The 24392-nt window shown below is 48.8% G+C and overlaps 1 protein-coding gene across 1 annotated transcript in view; it reads left to right on the top strand.

Annotated features, from left to right (window-relative positions):
* Positions 1-24392, top strand: part of DLEC1 (DLEC1 cilia and flagella associated protein) — a 67062-nt gene that overhangs the window by 8441 nt on the left and 34229 nt on the right. The window contains exons 6-10 of the mRNA XM_066351361.1: positions 1390-1468; positions 14944-15031; positions 15697-15870; positions 16632-16768; positions 18316-18408. Of these exons, the coding sequence (XP_066207458.1) occupies positions 1390-1468; positions 14944-15031; positions 15697-15870; positions 16632-16768; positions 18316-18408 (571 nt within the window). The remainder of the gene's footprint in view (positions 1-1389; positions 1469-14943; positions 15032-15696; positions 15871-16631; positions 16769-18315; positions 18409-24392) is intronic.

The raw sequence follows: 24392 nt of genomic DNA, 5'->3' as shown, positions 1-24392 counted from the left end.
GTCTCTCCCTGTTTCCAAGCTTCAGAAAAATGAAAAAATAAAAAATAAAAACATAACAACAGCCAACACAACAATAGCCGTCCAGTGTGAATGAATCAAAATTATACCTTTTTCTTGGTGTGTGTCAGATCGGCAAAAAATATCTTTCTCTCTTGGGTGCCACAGAATTTTAGTAATTAGTTTATGTGTGCCATGAGATGAAAAAGGTTGAAAATCGCTGCTTTAGAGTAAAACCCAGAAGGTCCTGGGTCTGGTCTAGCTTATGAAGGAGTTTAGACTTTTGCGGAGGGACAGGGTGTCATTATCAGAACAGAACAGGGCTTCAGGGTTACCTGCAGACGTGGCCTTTGGACGTCCTCAGATCCCTAGGTCCGTGCCAGAGTCTGAAGGAACGGGGGTTAGTGCTGGTCTGTGTACATCTGAACAGTATGAGTCAGATGGGAGGAATCTTCACAGCCATGTGCTCCTTCCATTGGCGTTCATATGTCTTAGATAAGAAAAACGATTAAAATTTGATTAATCACAAATAATTAGTATATATATTGATTTTTCTTTAAAGGAGCACCTTTAGCTGTATTTCAGTAATTGTCCCTAAGAAAGAAATGAGTTGTTTCATGGATTAATAATTTTAAAGGGCTTAAAACCATTGACCTTTATTTATTAGACAAATATTATGTTTTTATTAAGAAAAATTAGAAAAGACTACTATTTCAAAGAAAAGCAGAACCTATATTATTAAATACCCAGATAACATATTGATGTTTAAGTGTCCAGAGTTTTTCCTATGCATATTGAAAATGAAATATATGGCTCTGACCGGTTGGCTCAGTGGTAGAGTGCTGGTCCGGCATGTGGACGTCCTAGATTCAATTCCTGGACAGGGCACACAGGAGAAGCAACCATCTGCTTCTACACCCACCCTCTTCCTTTCTTCCCCTCCCCCCAACCCCCACAGCATGGCTTGATTGATTCTAGCACATTGGCCTCAGGCACTGAGGATGGCTCCATGGAGCCTCTGCCTCCGGCACTAAAAATAGCTTGGTTTGGAGCATGGCTCAAGATGAGCAGAACATCCGCCCCAGATAGGATTGCCAGCTGGATCCCAGGTCAGGGCACATGCGGGAGTCTGTCTCTCTATATCCCTTCCTCTCACTTGGACAAGAAGAAAAAAAAAAGGGAAATATGTAGCTACATACTTTTTACAAGGATTTAGTTATGCTGTAAAATTATTTTGTAACCTGCTTTAACAACGGCAAGAACCAGCAAATGACATATTGTGAACATCCGTGATGGCTTGCATGTATTTACCTGACATGACTCGGTCACTATGTGCTATTTCATCACATGGATGAAACCAACAGCCTTTCTCCCTGCTCTGTCCTCCCACAGTTATGCTGATACTCCGGTGTTCCTCGCTAAGCCACCAATCGGATATTTCACAGATTATGAAATTGGATCAGTTTATGAGGTAGAAATCTTATTTCTTTATATATCCTACTCCATCTCCTTCCTTATTTTTTACAAGTCTTTATTATGGAATCTTAAAACCATACACAAGAGTAGGAAAAGATTGGGATAAACCCTGTGTGCCCACCACCCAGTTCGACAGTTAACTCCAGTCTGCAAGTGTGTTTTCATCTATCATCCCCACAGTTTCCTCGTGTGTGTGTGTGTGTTTGTGAGTGTGTGTATGTGTGCTTGTGTACACTGGAGTATTTTAAGAAAAAGCCTAGACATCCTATCATTCTTCAATTAATACTTCAGTGTATCTAATAGCTAAGAACTTTAAGAAAAAAAACTACCATTACACCCAGCAATATTAATTATTATTCCTTAATATCAACTACTATCCATCCATGTCTGATTTTCCTCCATTTTTTTAAAGTGAACTTACAGTTGGTTGTTTTAAATCAGAATTCAAAGATTTCATTTGGTTAAAATATATCTTATTTCTCCTTTAGTTGATAACTCCTCCTCCATCCTCTTCTTTCTAAAAAATGCCATTTATTTATGAAAGAAACTATAATTTCTTGCATCCTGGATTTAGCAAATTGCATTATTGTGGTGATATTAAACCTTTATCCTTTATATTTTCTACACTTGATCTTAGCCAAAAGGCCGAGAAGCGATATCCTTTATATTTTCTATAAACTTGTAGTTAGATGTAAAGGTTTGATTAGAATCATGCTCAATTATTTTTTTTTAAGCAAGAACATACAATGGGGTAAAGATACTATTCAATAAATGGGGTTAGGAAAACTGGACAGAAACATGCAAAAAATTGAAACTAGACCATCTTACACAATATACAAGAATAAACTTCAAATGAATTGAAGACTTAAATATAAGACTGGAAACCATAAAACTCTTCGAAGAAATCACAGGCTATAAACTCTGACATTTCTCTAAGCCAGGCGTCCCCAAACTACGGCCCGCGGGCTCAATGCGGCCCCCTGAGGCCATTTATCCAGCCCCCACTGCACTTCTGGAAGGGGCACCTCTTTCATTGGTGGTCAGTGAGAATACCACTGTATTTGGCAGCCCTCCAATGGTCTGAGGGACAGTGAACTGGCCCCCTGTGTAAAAAGTTTGGAGACCCCTGCCTAAGCCATATTTTTCTGACATATTTCCTGGGGCAAGGGAAACAAAAGAAAAACAAATGGGAGAGACTACATCAAACTAAAATGTTTTTGCATAACAAAAGAAACCATCAACAAAATGGAAAGACAGCCACTGAAAGAAAAACATATTTGCCAATGATACATTTGATAAGGGGTTAATATCCAAAATTTACAAAGAAACGTACAATTCAACACCAAAAAACAAACAATCTAATTAAAAAATGGGCAGAGGATATGAATAGACACTTCACCAAAGAGGACATACAGCTGACCTGTGGTGGCGCAGTGGATAAAGCGTCGACCTGGAAATGCTGAGGTCGCCGGTTCGAAACCCTGGGCTTGCCTGGTCAAGGCACATATGGGAGTTGATGCTTCCAGCTCCTCCCCACCTTCTCTCTCTCTGTCTCTCTCTCCTCTCTCTCTCCCTCTCTGTCTCTCTCCCTTTCTCTCTCCTCTCTAAAATGAATAAATAAAATAAAAAAAAAGAGGACATACAAATGGCCAATAGACATATAAAAATATGCTCAGTGTCACTGATCATCAGAGAAATACAAATTAAAACCACACTGAGATACCATATCACATTTGTCAGAATGACTATTATCAATAAATCCACAAACAAGTGTTAGTAAGGACATAGAAAGAAAGGAACCCTCAGGCATTGTTGGTGGGGATGCAAATTGGTCCAGTCACTGTGGAAAACTGTAAGGAAGTTTGGAACTTCCTCACGACTCAGAGATTTCACTTCTGGGTATATAGCTGAAGAAAACCAGAACACAAATTTGAAAAGATATGGTCACCCCTAAGTTCATTGCAGTATTATTTTACAATAGCCGAGATGTGGAAGCAACACAAGTGTGCTTATCAATACACTAATGGATAAAAAAGTGTGGCACATAATATACAATGGAATATTATTGGGTCATAAAAAAGAATGAAGTCTTACTATTGGTGACAACATGAATGGACCTAGAGAGTATTATGCTAAGTGAAATAAGTCAGAGAAAGACAAATACCATATGATTTCACTAATATGTAAAATCTAAAGAATAAAATAATGAACACACAAAACAAAAATAGGCTCACAGATGCAGAGTACAGCACAGGAAATATAGTCAACAATACTGTAATAACTGTATGGTGCCAGGTGGGTACTGGAAATATCAGGGGGATCACTTTGTAAATTATAGCATTGTCTAAGAACCCCTATGCTGTACACCTGAAACTAATACAAAACAATATTGAATATCAACTGTAATAGAAAAAAAAATTTTTAATTTTTTTTCTTTTGTTGGCAAGAATAATTCTTTGGTGGTGCTATTTCTTACTGCACCATTGGGAGAAGAATGGTGGCTGGCTTTCTCATCAGTGATGAACAGCTTCGGGTGTTGTGAGCTCAGTCCTCCTTTATTAAGTACTAATCAACCTTTCTTTTTTTTTTTGTATTTTTCTGAAGCTGGAAACGGGGAGAGACAGTCAGACAGACTCCCGCATGCGCCTGACTGGGATCCACCCGGCACGCCCACCAGGGGCAACGCTCTGCCCACCAGGGGGTGATGCTCTGCCCCTCCGGGGCGTCGCACTTTTGCGACCAGAGCCACTCTAGCGCCTGGGGCAGAGGCCAAGGAGCCATCCCCAGCGCCCAAGCCATCCTTGCTCCACTGGAGCCTCGCTGTGGGAGGGGAAGAGAGAGACAGAGAGGAAGGAGAGGGGGAGGGGTGGAGAAGCAAATGGGCGCTTCTCCTGTGTGCCCTGGCCAGGAATTGAACCCGGGACTTCTGCACGCCAGGCTGACGCTCTACCACTGAGCCAACCGGCCAGGGCCTCAACCTTTCTTTTATTGGCTTCAGTGGCCTTAAATTATTGTTGCCTAGATCCATTTTTTTAAATGAGGATTACAAAATGATTTATAATTCTATTATTCCTTCTGCATCGATTATCTGTGATTTTCTGTTTTTGTTTGTTTATTTGTTTTTGTGGCCGAGACAGAGAGAGTCAGAGAGAGGGACAGATAGGGACAGACAGACAGGAAGGGAGAGATGAGAAATATCATTTCTTCATTGTGGCTCCTTAGTTGTTCATTGATTGATTTCTCATATGTGCCTTGACCGGGGGGCTATAGCAGACTGAGGGACCCCTTGCTCAAGCCAGCGACCTTGGATCCAAGCTGATGAGCCTTGCTCAAACCCGATAAGCCCGCGTTCAAGCTAGTGACCTCGGGGGTCTCGAACCTGGGTCCTGCACATCCCAGTCCGACGCTCTATGCACTGCGCCACCACCAGGTCAGGCTGTGATTTTCTGTTTTAAAAACAACTTTCCCTCTAACTTCTATTTCTAACCCCTGTTCCTTGCACTCTTTGTACCCCGATAGGTAACTCTTTCATTAGTTTGTTGTTTCTTTCTGGAGTCATAAGCGAATATGCAGGTCTGTGTGAACCCCTCTCCTCCTTGCTGTCCTCTGCACCTTGCTTTTTCCACCTAACAGTATATCCAATGAGTCCTCCGAGAGCAGTATGTATAGACTTTCCTCGTTACTTTTTCCTGTTTCCTTCCTTAATTTAATGCTAGTCTCCCGCCGTCCTGGGGAATCAGGGCAAGACCAAGATTAGTGGTCGTCAGCTCTGCTCACCAGGTGCGAAGACGCCTAGGCCTAAGCACGACATCTCTTCTCCTGCACGTGGATTGTACTCCCCAGTGGAAGGAGTACTACTTGGAAATCCATAATTCTTTAGGAACTCTCAGACAAATATTTCAGTCCTTTGTGCTGAACATTAAAAGCATTTTATTTACCTCTTGAACTGACTAGTTATACAGTGTGTCCATAAAGACATGGTACACTTTTGACCAGTCACAGGAAAGCAACAAGAGACAATAGAAATGTGAAATCTGCATCAAATAAAAGGAAAACTCTCACAGTTTCATACCTATTCAGTGCAGATCGATGTGGGCTCACACACAGATTTTTTAGTGCTCCTTAGGTAGCTATCCCGTATAGCCTCTACAGACTCGTCACTGACTGGTGGCCTACCAGAACGGGGTTTCTCCACCAAACTGCCGGTTTCCTTCAACTGCTTATCCCACTGAGTAATGTTATAAATGTGCCGATATTCACGTTGTACTTTGGTCACAGATTCGAATTTAGCGAGCCACAGAACACACTAAACTTTCCTCTCTACCGCCCACATCTCGACTAGCATGGCCGTGGGCTGCTCCGCTGTATACACGGTGTTACCTCATCATTTGTGCATGTGCACATGCCGCCACATCATTCTACAGAAACTGGGAGGGTTTTCCTTTTATTTGGTGCAGATTTCACATTTCTATCGTCTTTTGTTGCTTTCCTGTGACCGGTCAAAAGTGCACCATGACTTTACGGACACACTGTATATTTTCTTCTGGACTTCTGTGTCTGGTTATCCCATTTCAAAGACAGTTGGAAAAGCAGTCAAAGACTCAGAAAGGGAGATAAAGTCATTTCAGTTGGGGAATGGAACAGGGCAGAGGGAGAGCTGCCCAGGCCAAATGGAAGACAGGTGCATGCAGGACTTGAAGGTGCCAGCTGAGGGCGCCTGTGAGTGAGATGAACCCGGCCCCGGGGCAACAGCCCTCTCTCTGCCTTTGCCTAGCTGTCTCCTGCTCGTCCCCTTCAGCTTGCTGAGTTGTTACTACTCAGAAAAATCACCCTGACCTTTCCCGACTGGACTAAATGTCCCCATTTCAGCCTCCTTTTTGTACCATTGGCTCTTTTGTGGCACAATTTTATATTTATCTTCCCCACGAGACAGCAAGGAAGCCCGACAAGGGCTTTAAGCATTATTTCTAGGTTTGTGCTATTGTTTCATCATTAGTGCCCGGCACTTAGTAGGCCCTCGGTAAATAAGGGCCAACTGAATTTATGAACAGTTGAATATGGGCCTGCCTCCCAGTCTGGCCTCGCCCTGTGAAGTACGGTAAGCCAAGAGCAAATGGAAGGTGTGTGTATGTGCGTGTGCGTGCGTGTGACTTTTCAAGGTTTTGGGGTTGTTGGTTTTTTTTTGAGATTTTATTTATTGATTTTACAAAGAGGAAAAAAAGAAGGGGTGGAGCTAGAAGTATCAACTCATAGTTGCTTCACTTTAGTTATTCATTGGTTGCTCGTTGTATGTGCCTTGACCGGGCAAGCCCAGGGTTTTGAACCGGTGAGCTTGGCATTCCAGGTCAATGCTGTATGCACTGTGCCACCACAGGTCAGGCTCAAGGAGTTTTGATAAGAGGTGAATGACAGCTCCTAAATGTTTAAGTAAGGTATTTATTCCTTTAGAAGTCTGCTAAACATGCAAAGTGTTTAAATATATTAGGAAAGTATGTATAAAATAATGTTAACATTAAAGTACAACATAATGATTATGACTGTGTAAAATCTGAGTACCCATAACTGGTAGAAGCCACCCATAGTGCATAGAGAATCATACAGAAAATGGTGTGTTTTAGGGAAAAACTTATGGGTATCTTTTTTTATATATAAACTTGTGTTGGTACTGATAAAAACTTTTACATTTAAAAAATATATGGCCTGACCTGGTGGTGGCGCAGTGGATAGAGCGTCGGACTGGGATGCGGAAGGACCCAGGTTCAAGACCCCGAGGTCGCCAGCTTGAGTGCGGGCTCATCTGGTTTGAGCGAGGCTCACCAGCTTGGACCCAAGGTCGCTGGCCCCAGTAAGGGGTTGCTCAGCCTGCTGAAGGCCCGCGGTCAAGGCACATGTGAGAAAGCAATCAATGAACAACTAAGGTGTTGCAACGCGCAATGAAAAACTAATGATTGATGCTTCTCATCTCTCTCTGTTACTGCCTGTCTGTCCCTGTCTATCCCTCTCTCTGACTCACTCTCTGTCTCTGTAAAAAAAAAAAAAAAAAAAAAATATATATATATATATATATATATATATGAATAAGAATTAGGTTTTGTGCCTGACCAAGTGGTGGCGCAGTGGATAGAGCATCGACCTGGAATGCTGAGGACCCAGGTTCGAAACCCCAAGGTCACCAGTTTGCGTGCAGGATCACTAGCTTGAACATGGGGTCACTGGCTTGAGCATAGGATCATATACATGACCTCGTGGTCGCTGGCTTGAAGCCCAAGTTTGCTGGCTTGAGCAAGGGGTCACTGGCTCGGCTGGAGCTCCCCTGCCACCCCCACCCCCATTAAGGCACATCTGAGAAGCGATCAATGAATAATTAAAGTACTGCAAATATGAGCTGATGCTTCTCATTTCTCTCCATTCCTGTCTGTGTCTCTCTCTGTCTCTCTGTCTCTCTCTTGTACTTAAAAAAAACCCCATAAAGAAACAAAGACCTAAGAATTAGATTTTACACTGTTGCAGAAAAAAGTTACAAATAAGGAAAGAGAGAATGCTAGAATAAACTATGTGGTTCTAGATTGTGGCTGGAAATATAAATATGGATTCAAAGACAGAGATGGAGAGAAAACATGTCAAAAGGACACTGAGCTTCCGATGGCCAAAGTTGAACGACTCAGATAACAGAATAGATAACGATGCTCTTAGATTATAGCCTAAAGAATAAAGTAAATACCCATGAGTCTATACTTATCTGAACAAATAAATAAGTGGGAGCGAAGGGACAGCTCTTCATTGTGGAAGAATTCTAATTATAATGTAGAAAGAGTGAGAGAAATAAAAAAATCACCACTAAATATCACACTAATAAAATCTTCAGTCAGGGCATTCCAATAGATGTTAAAATTAGTGGGTAAAAGTTTAAGCAGAAACAGATAATTGTATAGTTTTTCCCCATATACTTAGTAATTCCAAACGAAAAATAGTCACTGTACAGTGGAGAATTCTAGCAGACACCACTTTAACCCAGCGATTAAGGTTAACATCACTGCTAATAAGACAAATGGATATCATGTATACTCCTGAGACAACATACTGAGAAGGGCACATCGCTTTTGTGGTAGTCTTGCAAATAACACATAACCTCAATCCAATCAGGAGAAAACATCACACATTAGTAAACTGGTGACAGTTCAGGAACTGTCACAGATTGGAGGAGACTAAGAAGACATGACAACCAAATGTAATTTTGGATCATGGACTGGATCCAAGAACAGAAAAAGGGTGTTAGTGGACACCCTGGACAGATCCACGTGAATTCTGTGGGTTAGTCAATAACTGGCACCAAGCTTAATGTCTTATTTTTAATCACTGTCCTATTGCTGTGTAAGATATTGACGTAAAGGGAAGGCGGGCAAAGAGTGTATGGGAACTCTCTGATTTATTTTTGCAACTCTGGTAAATCTAATGTTATTTCAGAATAAAGCATTAGGAATATACGTGTACCGGGGAGATTTCCAGTTATGGTATATTGTAACTAGGTAATCTGAAGAAGAGGAATCAACCAAAAAAAAAAAAAAATGAAAATTCTAGAACTGAAATTAAGTACTCAGTGAAGGGATTAACAGCACATTAGATATAGATGAAGAGAAGACTTGCAGATTGGCCAGTAGAAATGATCCAGACCTAAGCATAAAGAAAAAGATATGGTAAAAAATACAGAAGATAGCATCAAAAAATCTGGGACACAGTCCACAGGTCCCACAGTGCACAGGTCTATTGTATAATTGAAGTCCCAGAAAGAGAGGGGACAGAATGGGACAGAAGCAATATTGAAAGAAGTAATGAGTGAGAATGACCCAAAAGTAATAAAGACATCAAGCCATAGAGCGAAGCACCAACAACCCCAAGTAGAAGAAAAGAAAACCACACCGAGACACATTACGGTGAAAGTCTTCTCTAAACCAAAGTAAAGGGAAGAGAAAGATAAAACTTAAATAGTCTAGAGAGAAAAGACCCACCACCTTCTAACAGAAATGATAGAAAGTAGAAAATATTGGAATGGAAGCTTTAAAGCAGGGGTTCCCAAACTATGGCCTGCGGGCCGCATGCGGCCCCCTGAGGCCATTTATCCGGCCCCCCGCCACACTTCCGGAAGGGGCACCTCTTTCATTGGTGGTCAGTGAGAGGAGCATAGTTCCCATTGAAATATTGGTCAGTTTGTTGATTTAAATTTACTTGTTCTTTATTTTAAATATTGTATTTGTTCCCGTTTTGTTTTTTTACTTTAAAATAAGATATGTGCTGTGTGCATAGGGATTTGTTCATAGTTTTTTTATAGTCCGGCCCTCCAACAGTCTGAGGGACAGTGAACTGGCCCCCTGTGTAAAAAGTTTGGGGACCCCTGCTTTAAAGTATTGAAGAAATACCTTTCAATCTAGATAGATAGATAAACCAGTGAAAATATTCTTCATAAAATGAAGATAAAATTAAGACATTCTTTGATAAATAAAAACTGATCATTCACTACCAGATAATAATAATTAATCACCAGAAGACTTCACCAAAGGAATTCTTCAGTTGGAAGAAAGTGATACCATATGGAAACAGAGAAATGCAAGAAGGAATGAAAAGCAACAGTAAGGAGAGAATTGGAGCGAAATGGAAATTAACATAAAAGATAACCATAATAATAATGTAGTTATTATAATATGTCTACTCTAAAATATGTGTAGAATTAGAAGCATGACAACCGTATCCAAAAGTGGGAGGGGTAAGATATCTAAAGAGTTCTAAAATCTTTGGATTGTCTTGGAATTGTACAAGTGCTAATGTACATGAAAATTTTAATAATGCAAGGATGCTTGTTTTCATCTCTGGAATAATCATTATTCAAACAGTAAAATAACATAAAAGTAACAAACTCACCCTGGCCAGATAGCTCAGTTGTTTAGAGCATTGTCCTGAAGCACAGAGGTTGCCGGTTTGATCCCCAGTCAGGGCACATACAGGAACAGATCAATGTTCCTCTCTCTCTCTCTCTCTCTCTCTCTCTCTCTCCTTTCTTCTGTCTAAAAATTAATATATAAAATTTTAAATTAACCTGGATTAGCATCTGCATAAAATTTTTTTTTAAGTAACAAGCTAATAAAGAGGGAAATGGAATTTTTTAAAAGATATTTGATTACTTGATAGAAGGTGAGAAAGAGAAAAAAAGAACGTGACTGGTAATACAGATAGAAAAAAAGGATGGTAGATTTCAATTTTAATTTTTCAGTAATTACATGAAATGTAAATGGATAAATACTCCAATTAAAAGAAGGAGGATCGTCAGAACAGATAGAAAACAAAAATCAACTAAACACTGCTTATATGAGATAACTTTCAAAGTAAGGACATAAAGAGATTGAAACTATAAAACACAGTTTACAGAACAAATACAAGAAGAAAAGAAACATCTGAACAGTCCCATAGGATGGCGCTGAATCTGTAATTTAAAACCTTCTCACAATGTTTTCAAATTAAACTGTGGTGATGGTTGCCCAGCTCTGTGAATATACCAAACAGCAATGGACTCTACACTCCAAGTGGGTGAGTTGTATGGTATGTGCTTTCTATCTCCATGAAGCTGTCTAAAACAACAGCAATAACAAAAACCAACAAGAAAAACCTTCCCACAACTAAAACTTCGGGCCCTGATGGCTTTATCAGGGAATGCTTTCTAACACAGGAGGAAGAAATCCAACAATCTTTTCCAAACTCCTACAGAGAATGGAAAAAAAGGGAACCCAACCCAACCTGTTTTATGAAACCAGCATAATCTTGATACCCAAACCGGAAAGAATTAGTATAAGAAAGGGTAAGCTTAGTCATGAACAGGACCGCAGAATTTCTTAACAAACATTAGCCAACTAAATGTAGTTATATGAACTGCCCTGGCCGGTTGGTTCAGTAGTAGAGCACCGGCCCGGCATGTGGAAGTCCTGGGTTCGATTCCCGGCCAGGGCACACAGGAGAGGCGCCCATCTGCTTCTCCACCCTTCCCCCTCTCCTCTCTCTCTCTCTCTCTCTTCCCCTCCCGCAGCCAAGGCTCCATTGGAGCAAAGTTGGCCCGGGCGCTGGGGATGGCTCCACGGCCTCCACCTCGGGCACTAGAATGGCTCTGATTGTAGAGGAGAAATGACCCAGATGGGCAGAGCATTGCCCCCTGGTGGACATGCTGGGTGGATCCTGGTTGGGCACATGCGGGAGTCTGTCTTCCTTCCCCCTCCACCCCCACCTCTGCTTCTCACTTTGGAAAAAAAAAAAACCCCAACAAAAAACAAACAAAAAAGGCCCTGGCCGGTTGGCTCAGCGGTAGAGCGTCGGCCTAGTGTGCGGAGGACCCGGGTTCGATTCCCGGCCAGGGCACACAGGAGAAGCGCCCATTTGCTTCTCCACCCCTCTGCCGCGCCTTCCTCTCTGTCTCTCTCTTCCCCTCCCACAGCCAAGGCTCCATTGGAGCAAAGATGGCCCGGGCGCTGGGGATGGCTCTGTGGCCTCTGCCCCAGGCGCTAGAGTGGCTCTGGTCGCAACATGGCGACGCCCAGGATGGGCAGAGCATCGCCCCCTGGTGGGCAGAGCGTCGCCCCTGGTGGTAGTGCTGGGTGGATCCCGGTCGGGCGCATGCAGGAGTCTGTCTGACTGTCTCTCCCTGTTTCCAGCTTCAGAAAAATGCAAAAAAAAAAACAAACAAAAAAAACAAACAAAAAAAGAAAAATGATAAACATCACAGCCAAGTTGGTTGATCTAGCAGTGCAAAGTAGTTTAAACATTTGAAAAGCAATCATTATAATTCCCCACATTAACACAGTAAGAGACAGAAGTTATAAGCTATCAATAGATGCAGACAAAATTCAATACCTATTTCTGATTTTTAAAAAACTCTTAGCAAAGTAGGACTACAACAAAACTTTCATAATGTAATCGACAATATCTACAAAAATAAAACTATCACAGCTGACATGACTGTGTACCCAGAAAATCCAAATGAATCTACAAATAACTTACTGGAATTGAGTTAATTTATTAAAAGCTGAACAACTTAAAGCCACCATTTTATCCCGCTTACAGATTCTTTAGATCAGAAATTGAAACAAGGCGCAATGGGGATGGCTTGTTCCACCATGTTTGAGGCTGTAGCGGGGAGGAGTCAGTGCCTGGGGGGGGGGGTCACCTGACCGTGGGGGGCTGCTGGAATTACCTGAGGCATTTTGCACTCACAGAGTAGTCAATGCCAGCTGTCAATAGACAGCCAGAGCTGTGTAGCAGAGCACCAACATGGCTTCCCATGTGGCCTAGGCTTCCTCACAGAATGGCCGCCTCGGGAACAGGGCCGTGCCTGGCAGCTCACAGTGGGTGTCGGAGCCTCTGACTGAGTATCCACGCAAGCAAGATGGAAGCAGCATCGCTTTTAATGACCTAGCCTGAGGTGACCTTGAAGTAGCAGAGAAAGTCCCCACTTCGTCTGCGTGTTCTAGATTGCAAGTGAGTCACTGAGGTTGGCCCAGATTCTGGGGGAAGATAAACAGATCTCACCTCTCAATGGGAGGGGTGTCCACGAATGTGTGGGCGTGTTTCAAAATTGCTACTGTGATCATTACTAATAGGTGTAGCAGGCAACCAGCCCAGGTTGGAAGAGGCCCAAAGCCTCTAGGAAGAGGTTAGCTTAGGAGGGTGACGTTGATAAGAGTCCCAGCTAGGTCTGGACATCAGAAGATAATACAAGTTATAAACTTGGAGAGGTTTATAATGCATACCTTACCAAAAAGTAAAACCCAGAAAATATGAACTCCTACAAATTAATAAGGAAGAGATTGAGTATACAAATGGCAAACTGGTTAAAGGGGACAGACCCACAACTCACCCAAGAAGAAAGCCAGCTGGCAAACAAACATAGGAAAAGATGCTCGTCGTCATCGTAGCAGAAGGAAAATTCAGGTCATAATATGGGTCTCTCCACGCTTAGGTCTGGTTCACCAACAAATTACTACAATATGTTGTGTTGCCCAAGATGATTTAAATGTTGATTTAGGAATACATTCCTATGAATAAAATGATGAAGACGTACTTGAATCTATGTCACCGTTACCTGGTGGGGTCTGGGGTAGGGCTTCATCTGTATGTTTAATGTTTTATTTCTTAAGCTGGATAGTGAAACACGACTTTTGGCATGTTGTAATCAGTCCGTTCTTTCAGGTGTCATATCTCATAGAATAGAAGCACAGATGTGTGCATGTGATGAGCTCCTGGTCTGTCTGTGTGAGGCGCTGTGCTGGGTGCTGGGTGCTGGGTGCTGGGGTGGGGGTGGGGGTGAGCAGTGTGTGAGTTCCCGGTCTTGCCCAGAGGGGTCTTCCAGTTGGAGTGAGGGAAAGAGAAAGCTGAGCTTCCTGGGGCTGGGTGGGCCGAGTGAAGGAGGGAGGCCCAGTGACAACCCTGGCATACAGGTGCCCACAACACCCCCCGACAGGGCCCAGGGGACGAAGTGGCCCAAAGGGAGATGTGGGGAGGAAGACACGAGGTAAGAGGTGGGTGTTGCAGAGCTTTGGAGCCAGGTGTCCTGGGTTCGAATCGCAACCCTGTGACCAGCTAGGGAGTGTCTTTGAACTTCGGCTTCTTCAGCGTGAAAGATCTACCTCTAGAAAATTCCCACCTGTCCTGGTTATTGTTGCAGGAATCAAGGGGTACAAAGACACCCAGACAACTTGGCAAAGGAAGTAGGATTAATTAGCCAGTGGAGCAGGGTGACCCCAAAAGAGGCAACAAAACACAACACCCCCCCCCCCGAAGTTAGATTTATCACACCTTATACACCTACCTTCACAGCTTTAGCTTTCCTGTGACAAATGCCTGATTCCTATGACTTCTTTGTCTGCAGACCTACGTGGCTTCTGTGTCTCTGGGAGTGGAGGGGGGAAGAGAGGAGGCCGGAGGGTCTGTCCTTGACTATCACTCATTCTCTCTGGAACTGCGAGTTCATTTCAAGGAACTGATAACAAGCAAGGTCCACAGCTGTGGTTTGTTATCTTTCAAGCTTTTCTGTCTGCCCTTGCTCCCTCTGTCCTGAACACTGAGGCCACTGGCTGGAGCGTAAGATCGCAGACATTGCAGGCCTGCCCTCTTCTTCATTCTTCTGGTTTCTCCTCCCTCAGAGCGGGCACATGGCAGATGCTTCCTCAGCAGTGGCTCGGGGCAAAGCATAGCTCAGACCATGTCCGCCTTCACGTTCACCTTGTATTTTGTTTTTTTCCCAAAGAAACAAAAGTAAAGAGATTGGCATAACGATCCCCATGTGCCCAGCATTCAGCTCAACAATTCCTACCATGTGGCCAAGCTTATTTCATTTACACCCCTCCCCCTCCCATGTTATCCGGTAACTCCCAGACCTCATGTCATCCGTCCATCTGTGTTCTGTCTCAGAAAAAGCTCACCTTTGCCTTTGAACAGATGGTCATCTCCCTGCAGAACACCACGGCAACCAGCCGCTACCTGCGGATCCTCCCGCCTTCCACCCCGTACTTCTCTCTGGGATTGGGTAAGTTCGGCAAAGCCTTCGTCTAGACGGCTTTGAAATGAAACATCGGGCTGGCTCCCAGTGTCTGGCCCACCTGGCCCTCCCGTGACTCCTGGTCTGTGTGCTGAGCTCAGGCCATTAGCAGCACCGGCAGGCCCCTCACGCTCTGCTGGGGGTGCTGCCCACTCTTCCTTCCGGTGAGGTTTGAGTCTTGACAGCTCCTCTCTCAGATCACCAGATCACCAGATCACCAGATAACCTCCCTCTCCAGGCTCTGGCTCTGCCATCTCCTCACCCTTCACGTTGCCACTGAAACCGTGACAGTGGCGTCTCATGCCACAGTGTTTTTCTCAAGAACAACTTACTGTGTCATCCCTGCTCAGGAATCATAAATGGCTCTCTGTTGCCCACAGAATGAATTCCAAGCATGGGGCCAGGCATGCTGTCACCTAACCATTCTAGATGGACCCTATCACTCCCGAACCCCGGTGTTTTTACCTGGAGTCTCTGCCCTCGCAGCCAGCTCCGCAGGCACACCCGGTGGTTCTGCCGTCAGCAAGGCCTTGGCCTTGAGACCTTTCCTCACAGAGCCAGCCGTGCCCTCTGGTTGCTGTCAGTCTCCCTGGAGCCCAAGCCCTGGGGGCTGGCTGGTCCCCATCCTCATTTGCCACTTTTGTCACACACAGGAATGTTCCCAGGTCACGGTGGAATGGTGGCTCCCGGAATGACATGCCAGTACACGGTCCAGTTTTTCCCTGACTGCCTTCGGGATTTCGATGATACTATTTTAGTGGAGACCCAGTCAGCCCAGCCGCTCCTGATCCCCTTGCAGGCCCGGAGGCCGCCCCCAGTGCTGACGCGTGAGTGTGCCCTGCCCTCCCTGGGACTTGGTTGGGGTTGGTCGGTCCCTGTCAGGCCTGCTGGCTGGCTTTCTGGGCCCTGGTGGCAGCACACAGCTTGGCAGAAGCTTCTGGACCCTGAGGAGGGACCTGCCAGCAGCGTCTACACAGTCTTCCCCAGTGTCAGGTCCCTGTCCCACTTCCCAGTGGCAGCTGACTGGGTTACACAGCAGGGGGGAGGTCAGCAGCCCCCGTGAGCCCCAGCACCGGCTTCACGAACCCATGCTGTGCCCCCGGGGGCAGGAAGGGACACCTGGGGCCCTCAGGGCACGTTGCCTGTGTGACTCTGGGACAAGCTTGTTCTGGGAAGCTGACTCTGGCTGCACTCCTCACTCACAAGCCTCTGCAGCTGGGCACAGGCTGCAAGCTGGGGCTGTGACCGCAACCCCCAGGGCCCTGGTGGGTGGCCTGGCTGAGGCCTGGGTTCACAGTGAGCGCTGACTGCTGCTGCTCTAGCCAGGAGCGGGAGCAGGGGTCAGGCTGTGTCCCCACTCACCCTCTCTGATCAGGGTGCTGGTTGGGGGCCCTGCTCTGGACTCTGGTTGGGCCTCAGGAGAACGGGGACAGCAGGGACCAGGCCGTGTCCCCACTCACCCTCTCTGATCAGGGTGCTGGGTGGGGGCCCTGCTCTGGACTCTGGTTGGGCCTCAGGAGAACGGGGACAGCAGGCCCATTCACAGCGACCCATTCTGTCTCTTGTGCGTCTTCTCCTGTGGCTGCAGTGTTCCCCGTGCTGGACTGCGGGCACTGCCTCGTCGGGGGGATCAAGGTGAGCAGATTCCTCTGCAGGAACGTGGGCCTCAGCGTCGGCAGATTCTGTGTCATGCCTAAAAGGAACTGGCCACCGCTGAGTCTCAGGGTGAGTTTTCACATGCCCCCTGGAAAAAAGAGCAAATGCATCAAAAGGAATACCCCCTTCCATTAGGGACTAGCTGGGGTGCCCCTGTGATTGGCAGCACACAGAAGACCGGATGTTAGAACCTCTTACCCAGCTGCCACATCCGGCCGGGAATCAGTGTGTATGCAGACCCACGCTGGAGCTCTGGCCGTGCCGCTCGTCCACGCACGCCCCTGGGCAGCGTGCATCATGGCCTGGCTCACTATCACTGTGTTTATTTTACTCATTATGCTGGCAAATGGTTGAATGTATCAAAGGTCAAAAATTGGCAGCTTTGCCTGACCAGGTGGTGGCACCAGAGTGTCGGACTGGGACGCGGAGGACCCAGGTTCGAAACCCCAAGGTCGCCAGCTTGAGCGCGGGCTCATCTGGTTTGAGCAAAAGCTCACTGGCTTGAGCCCAAGGTCGCTGATTTGAGCAAGGGGCCACTTGGTCTGCTGTAGCCCCACGGTTAAGGCACATATGAGAAAGCAATCAATGAACAACTAAGGAGCTGCAATGAAGAATTGATGCTTCTCATCTCTCTTCCTGTCTGTCTTATCTGTCCCTCTCTCTGTCTCTGTCACACACACAAAATGATAACAATTGGCAGCTCTTTGGCTGAGTCCTGTGGGCACATTTATTTGGCACAGTGCTGAAAAACATTTTATTTTTGAGCCAACGTTTACAAATCCCCTAGAGATTTCATACCAAAATCTGCATTTCCAGTGTGTTTGGAATATTTGGAAGATGTGCAGCCTTGGGCCAGGATTCACGGTGGCCCTGTCAGTGGGAGTGGGGACTGGGACATGTGCACCGTCTCTCCCGTTTGGTCCTCCTCCCCTGTCCGCACCACCACCGGGCACACTCACCACTCACCTTCACGCTCACGACACTGAGTTTCTTACAGTAGAGAGTTCTCTGAGCCTGTGTCCCCAGAAAACAAGTGATAGATCCAGAGGACCTCATGTTCCAAGAGAGACATTTCACTCACTTCAGTAGGCGTGGGTTTGTGTCCCTGGCACGCTCAGTGGCTTCCCGTGTAGGCACCGGGGCCAAGGCTCCGCTGACGGGATGGCAGCTACCCTCGTGCCTCAGGAGCTTGAAGCCGGCGGGGGATCAGAGATGGACGCAGACACAGAAGCTGGCGGCTGCCACAGAGGGTGCAACAGGAGGGAAAGGACCATGGTTTGGGAACTCACGTCCTGGGCGAGGCTTTCTCCAGTGCCTCTCGCTTTGTGTCTAAAACACTTTTCAGTGGAAACCTTGCACCGCCTACCAGCAGTCAGCTGCCCACAGATGCTCTGGGGCTTCCTCGAATTTGATGTTCAGAACCTCCCCAGCGAAGGTTGAGTAGAAGCTTGCTCAATGAATGAGCCTCCCTTTTTTTTTTTTTTCATTAACGAGGCACTGGATGATCCCTGAGGTCCCTCACATGGCAGAACGGATTTTTGAAAGGGGGGAGTTTGCAGATGGGGAGTTCCAGTTCCTCCCGCACGGTTGTGTTGTGTCGTCTGCTTCTCTTGAAGGCGGTTGCCGCGCTTGGCTTCGTGGAGCAGCCTCCGTTTGGGATCTCGCCCTCGGTGTTTGAGCTGGCTCCCGGGCAGGCCGTGGCAGTGGAGGTAGGTGATGGGACCCTGGCACGTGTCTCCTCCTCACGGCTGCTCGTGGCTATTTCCTCAACGGCTTGTCTGATTCCACTGCCTCTGTGTTTTCCTGACCCAAATATCCACCCCCATCCCGGGCCCCAGCTGTTGTGGTTTCTGTGTGGAAGCATGTTCTTACATTTTTGCGAAGTGATGTCATTTGGTTATCTTTATTTTTTTTAATGTTTATTTTATTGATTTTAGAGAGAGGAAGGGAGGAAGTGAGAGAGAGAGAGAGAGAGAGAGAGAGGAACATAGATCTGTTCCTCTATGTGCCCTGACCAGGGATTGAACCGGCAACCTCTGTGCTTCAGGATGATGTTCTGACCCAGTGATTTTCAACCTTTGTTTCTCACGCACTCATAAACTAATTACCAAAGAAAAAGAGGCCCTGACCTTTTCTTCTTTAGTAACTACTTTATTTGTGCCATGAAATGAAATTGGTTGTATTTAGTCAGGGGCACTGACCTTAGTAATTAGTGTGTGTTTGTGCCATGAAAAAAAAAGGTTGAAAATCACTGCTAACCTCCTGAGCTCTCCAGCCAGGGCTCACTAGGCTATCGTATGACCTTTTTCAGAAAGCAAGTGCAGGAAGCCCCCGCATTTCCATTATGATCGCTTGTGTACACTGTCAGCCCGGGAGTCACTTTCAGCAGCATCTAAGCGCCTTACAGGACCTTCCCAGAGTTCTTCAGTCTCTCTGGGACACCCCGCCCCCACCCTGGTACCTAGGTGATGACAGCAGTTCTCTCTTTCCTTTTTTGCCCTCGGTTATACAGCTATACTCGCCTTCCTGGGGCCTCACTCTGAACCCCGGCAGGAGTTCTCCGAGTCGGACGCCCCTGGCTGTGGGCTTCTCCTTTCCAAACTGGCCCCATTAAGTGGTCCCTTCCGCTCATCACACCTGCTCATTGGTCCCCGGAAGAGCCTTTGAGAGATGGTGACGTCTTCCTGCCCCGGTCCCCCTCCCTGCCTCCCTGGCCCTGGAGTCTGATTCTGTGCTGGTAACATGGTTAGCTGCGGAGCTGCCTCAGCACAGGTGGCCTTCCTCACCAGCCTGTTGTGGGAGACACTGAGCAGGGGTTCCCAAACTAAGGCCCGCGGGCCGCATGTGGCCCCCTGAGGCCATTTATCCGGCCCCCACCGCACTTCCGGAAGGGGCACCTCTTTCATTGGTGGTCAGTGAGAGGAGCATAGTTCCCATTGACATTCTGGTCAGTTTATTGATCTAAATTTACTTGTTCTTTATTTTAAATATTGTATTTGTTCTGTTTTGTTTTTTTACTTTAAAATAAGATATGTGCAGTGTGCATAGGGATTTGTTCATAGTTTTTTTATAGTCCGGCCCTCCAACGGTCTGAGGGACAGTGAACTGGCCCCCTGTGTAAAAAGTTTGGGGACCCCTGTTCCAGAGTAAAAGCTGTCTGGTCTCTGGGAAGAGGTTTGGCCTGCACCATGTCACTGGGTAGAGAGAACCAACAGCCACAGTTTCTCAAACTCAGCTACATTTTGCAATCCCCTGAGAAACTTGCAAACACACTGACACTGGGGCCCCAGCCCTGAAATTCTGAGCTCACTGCTCTAGGGCCAGGCCTGGCCACAGGACTTGAAAGGCTCTCCAGGTGCTTCCGGGGAGCAGCAAAGCTTGAGGACCACGGCGCCAAGCTTCTCTGCCTTGGTGTAGAGGGCTTCCTCTGTCAGCGGCTTTCCAGCTTCCAGTGCCAAGGGGGTCTGGTTCTGGAGCCCTGGGGTGATGCTGGCTTGTTCCTGTCTGTGCTGATCTGAGTCCCCCATAATCTCCTGGCTCTAGGGGGCCAATTCAGGGAAATAGTAAGGCTTCGTCAGCCCTTGTCGACTGCTGAGGGGCAGGTTGGATCCTCTTGGGATGGCCCAGGCCTTGTCAGAGCCTTGTCGTGGCTTAAAGAACTGGGACGGGTCATCTTTGACCAGGCCAAGATGTCCCCCTCATCCCTTCTTCCTGTGATCCCCAAGGAAAGGAAGAGGGCAGCAGCAGGAGTCTATGGGGAGCAGTGAGGGAGTCCAGGGGCAGATCTCCCGTCTATGGGGAGCAGTGAGGGAGTCCAGATCTCCCGTCTATGGGGAGCAGTGAGGGAGTCCAGGGGGGCAGATCCCCTGTCTATGGGGAGCAGTGAGGGAGTCCAGGGGCAGACCCCCCGTCTATGGGGAGCAGTGAGGGAGTCCAGATCTCCCGTCTATGGGGAGCAGTGAGGGAGTCCAGGGGGCAGATCTCCCATCTATGGGGAGCAGTGAGGGAGTCCAGATCTCCCGTCTATGGGGAGCAGTGAGGGAGTCCAGGGGCAGATCTCCCGTCTATGGGGAGCAGTGAGGGAGTCCAGGGGCAGACCCCCCGTCTATGGGGAGCAGTGAGGGAGTCCAGGGGACAGACCCCCCGTCTATGAGGAGCAGTGAGAGAGTCTAGGGGGGCAGATCTCCCGTCTATGGGGAGCAGTGAGGGAGTCCAGGGGCAGACCCCCCGTCTATGGGGAGCAGTGAGGGAGTCCAGGGGCAGACCCCCCGTCTATGGGGAGCAGTGAGGGAGTCCAGGGGGGCAGATCTCCCGTCTATGGGGAGCAGTGAGGGAGTCCAGGGGCAGATCTCCCGTCTATGGGGAGCAGTGAGGGAGTCCAGGGGCAGATCCCCCGTCTATGGGGAGCAGTGAGGGAGTCCAGGGGCAGATCCCCCGTCTATGGGGAGCAGTGAGGGAGTCCAGGGGGGCAGATCTCCCGTCTATGGGGAGCAGTGAGGGAGTCCAGGGGCAGATCCCCCGTCTATGGGGAGCAGTGAGGGAGTCCAGGGGCAGATCCCCGTCTATGGGGAGCAGTGAGGGAGTCCAGGGGCAGATCCCTCGTCTATGGGGAGCAGTGAGGGAGTCCAGGGGGGCAGATCTCCCGTCTATGGGGAGCAGTGAGGGAGTCCAGGGGCAGATCCCCCGTCTATGGGGAGCAGTGAGGGAGTCCAGGGGCAGATCTCCCGTCTATGGGGAGCAGTGAGGGAGTCCAGGGGCAGATCTCCCGTCTATGGGGAGCAGTCAGGGAGTCCAGGGGCAGATCTCCCGTCTATGGGGAGCAGTGAGGGAGTCCAGGGGCAGATCTCCCGTCTATGGGGAGCAGTGAGGGAGTCCAGGGGCAGATCTCCCGTCTATGGGGAGCAGTGAGGGAGTCCAGGGGGCAGACCCCCCGTCTATGGGGAGCAGTGAGGGAGTCCAGATCTCCCGTCTATGGGGAGCAGTGAGGGAGTCCAGGGGACAGACCCCCCGTCTATGGGGAGCAGTGAGGGAGTCCAGGGGGGCAGATCTCCCATCTATGGGGAGCAGTGAGGGAGTCCAGGGGACAGACCCCCGTCTATGGGGAGCAGTGAGGGAGTCCAGGGGGGCAGATCTCCCGTCTATGGGGAGCAGTGAGGGAGTCCAGGGGACAGACCCCCCGTCTATGGGGAGCAGTGAGGGAGTCCAGGGGCAGATCTCCCGTCTATGGGGAGCAGTGAGGGAGTCCAGGGGACAGACCCCCCGTCTATGGGGAGCAGTGAGGGAGTCCAGATCTCCCGTCTATGGGGAGCAGTGAGGGAGTCCAGGGGACAGACCCCCCCGTCTATGGGGAGCAGTGAGGCAGTCCAGGGGCAGATCTCCCGTCTATGGGGAGCAGTGAGGGAGTCCAGGGGCAGATCTCCCGTCTATGGGGAGCAGTGAGGGAGTCCAGGGGGGCAGATCTCCCGTCTATGGGGAGCAGTGAGGGAGTCCAGGGGCAGATCCCCCGTCTATGGGGAGCAGTGAGGGAGTCCAGACCCCCCGTCTATGGGGAGCAGTGAGGGAGTCCAGGGGCAGATCTCCCGTCTATGGGGAGCAGTGAAGGAGTCCAGGGGACAGACCCCCCGTCTATGAGGAGCAGTGAGGGAGTCCAGGGGCAGATCTCCCGTCTATGGGGAGCAGTGAGGGAGTCCAGGGGCAGATCTCCCGTCTATGGGGAGCAGTGAGGGAGTCCAGGGGCAGATCTCCCGTCTATGGGGAGCAGTGAGGGAGTCCAGGGGCAGATCTCCCGTCTATGGGGAGCAGTGAGGGAGTCCAGGGGCAGATCTCCCGTCTATGGGGAGCAGTGAGGGAGTCCAGGGGCAGATCTCCCGTCTATGGGGAGCAGTGAGGGAGTCCAGGGGACAGACCCCCCGTCTATGGGGAGCAGTGAGGGAGTCCAGATCTCCCGTCTATGGGGAGCAGTGAGGGAGTCCAGGGGACAGACCCCCCGTCTATGGGGAGCAGTGAGGGAGTCCAGGGGGGCAGATCTCCCATCTATGGGGAGCAGTGAGGGAGTCCAGGGGACAGACCCCCGTCTATGGGGAGCAGTGAGGGAGTCCAGGGGGGCAGATCTCCCGTCTATGGGGAGCAGTGAGGGAGTCCAGGGGACAGACCCCCCGTCTATGGGGAGCAGTGAGGGAGTCCAGGGGCAGATCTCCCGTCTATGGGGAGCAGTGAGGGAGTCCAGGGGACAGACCCCCCGTCTATGGGGAGCAGTGAGGGAGTCCAGGGGCAGATCTCCCGTCTATGGGGAGCAGTGAGGGAGTCCAGGGGGCAGACCCCCCGTCTATGGGGAGCAGTGAGGGAGTCCAGGGGCAGATCTCCCGTCTATGGGGAGCAGTGAGGGAGTCCAGGGGCAGATCTCCCGTCTATGGGGAGCAGTGAGGGAGTCCAGATCTCCCGTCTATGGGGAGCAGTGAGGGAGTCCAGGGGCAGATCTCCCGTCTATGGGGAGCAGTGAGGGAGTCCAGATCTCCCGTCTATGGGGAGCAGTGAGGGAGTCCAGGGGGCAGATCTCCCATCTATGGGGAGCAGTGAGGGAGTCCAGACCCCCCGTCTATGAGGAGCAGTGAGGGAGTCCAGATCTCCCGTCTATGGGGAGCAGTGAGGGAGTCCAGGGGGGCAGATCTCCCGTCTATGGGGAGCAGTGAGGGAGTCCAGGGGCAGATCTCCCGTCTATGGGGAGCAGTGAGGGAGTCCAGGGGGGCAGATCTCCCGTCTATGGGGAGCAGTGAGGGAGTCCAGACCCCCCGTCTATGGGGAGCAGTGAGGGAGTCCAGATCTCCCGTCTATGGGGAGCAGTGAGGGAGTCCAGGGGCAGATCCCCCGTCTATGGGGAGCAGTGAGGGAGTCCAGACCCCCCGTCTATGGGGAGCAGTGAGGGAGTCCAGGGGCAGATCTCCCGTCTATGGGGAGCAGTGAGGGAGTCCAGGGGACAGATCCCCCGTCTATGGGGAGCAGTGAGGGAGTCCAGGGGCAGATCTCCCGTCTATGGGGAGCAGTGAGGGAGTCCAGGGGACAGACCCCCCGTCTATGGGGAGCAGTGAGGGAGTCCAGGGGCAGATCTCCCGTCTATGGGGAGCATGGAGGGAATCCAGGGGACAGACCCCCGTCTATGGGGAGCAGTGAGGGAGTCCAGGGGGGCAGATCTCCCGTCTATGGGGAGCAGTGAGGGAGTCCAGGGGGGCAGATCTCCCGTCTATGGGGAGCAGTGAGGGAGTCCAGGGGCAGATCTCCCGTCTATGGGGAGCAGTGAGGGAGTCCAGATCCCCCGTCTATGGGGAGCAGTGAGGGAGTCCAGATCCCCCGTCTATGGGGAGCAGTGAGGGAGTCCAGGGGCAGATCTCCCCCCTTTGCATTCCGTATATATTTTGTTTATTGGTTGTTTGGGGTTTTTTTGTCTTAAAAGTTATTCATATTTCCAAATAAGAAGTAAATTCATGTTTAAAACCTCAAAAGCTCTGAATAAATAAACATTGAAATGCTCCCTGTCACCCCAATTCCCAGCCACCCAGAGGCCACAACCTTACCAGGCTCCTAGGTGCCCTTCCAGAGACCTGTGATGCCTGAATGAGCAAGTGCACTGTTTTTCTTTCCTTTCCTTCTCTTTTTCCTTCCTACAAATAGTTGCCTATTCTATCCTTGTTCTGCACCC

This window comes from Saccopteryx leptura, chromosome 10, assembly GCF_036850995.1.
Source record: "Saccopteryx leptura isolate mSacLep1 chromosome 10, mSacLep1_pri_phased_curated, whole genome shotgun sequence".
In the NCBI taxonomy this organism is placed as follows: Eukaryota; Metazoa; Chordata; class Mammalia; order Chiroptera; family Emballonuridae; genus Saccopteryx; species Saccopteryx leptura.
This window is presented reverse-complemented; position numbering and strand designations above follow the sequence as displayed.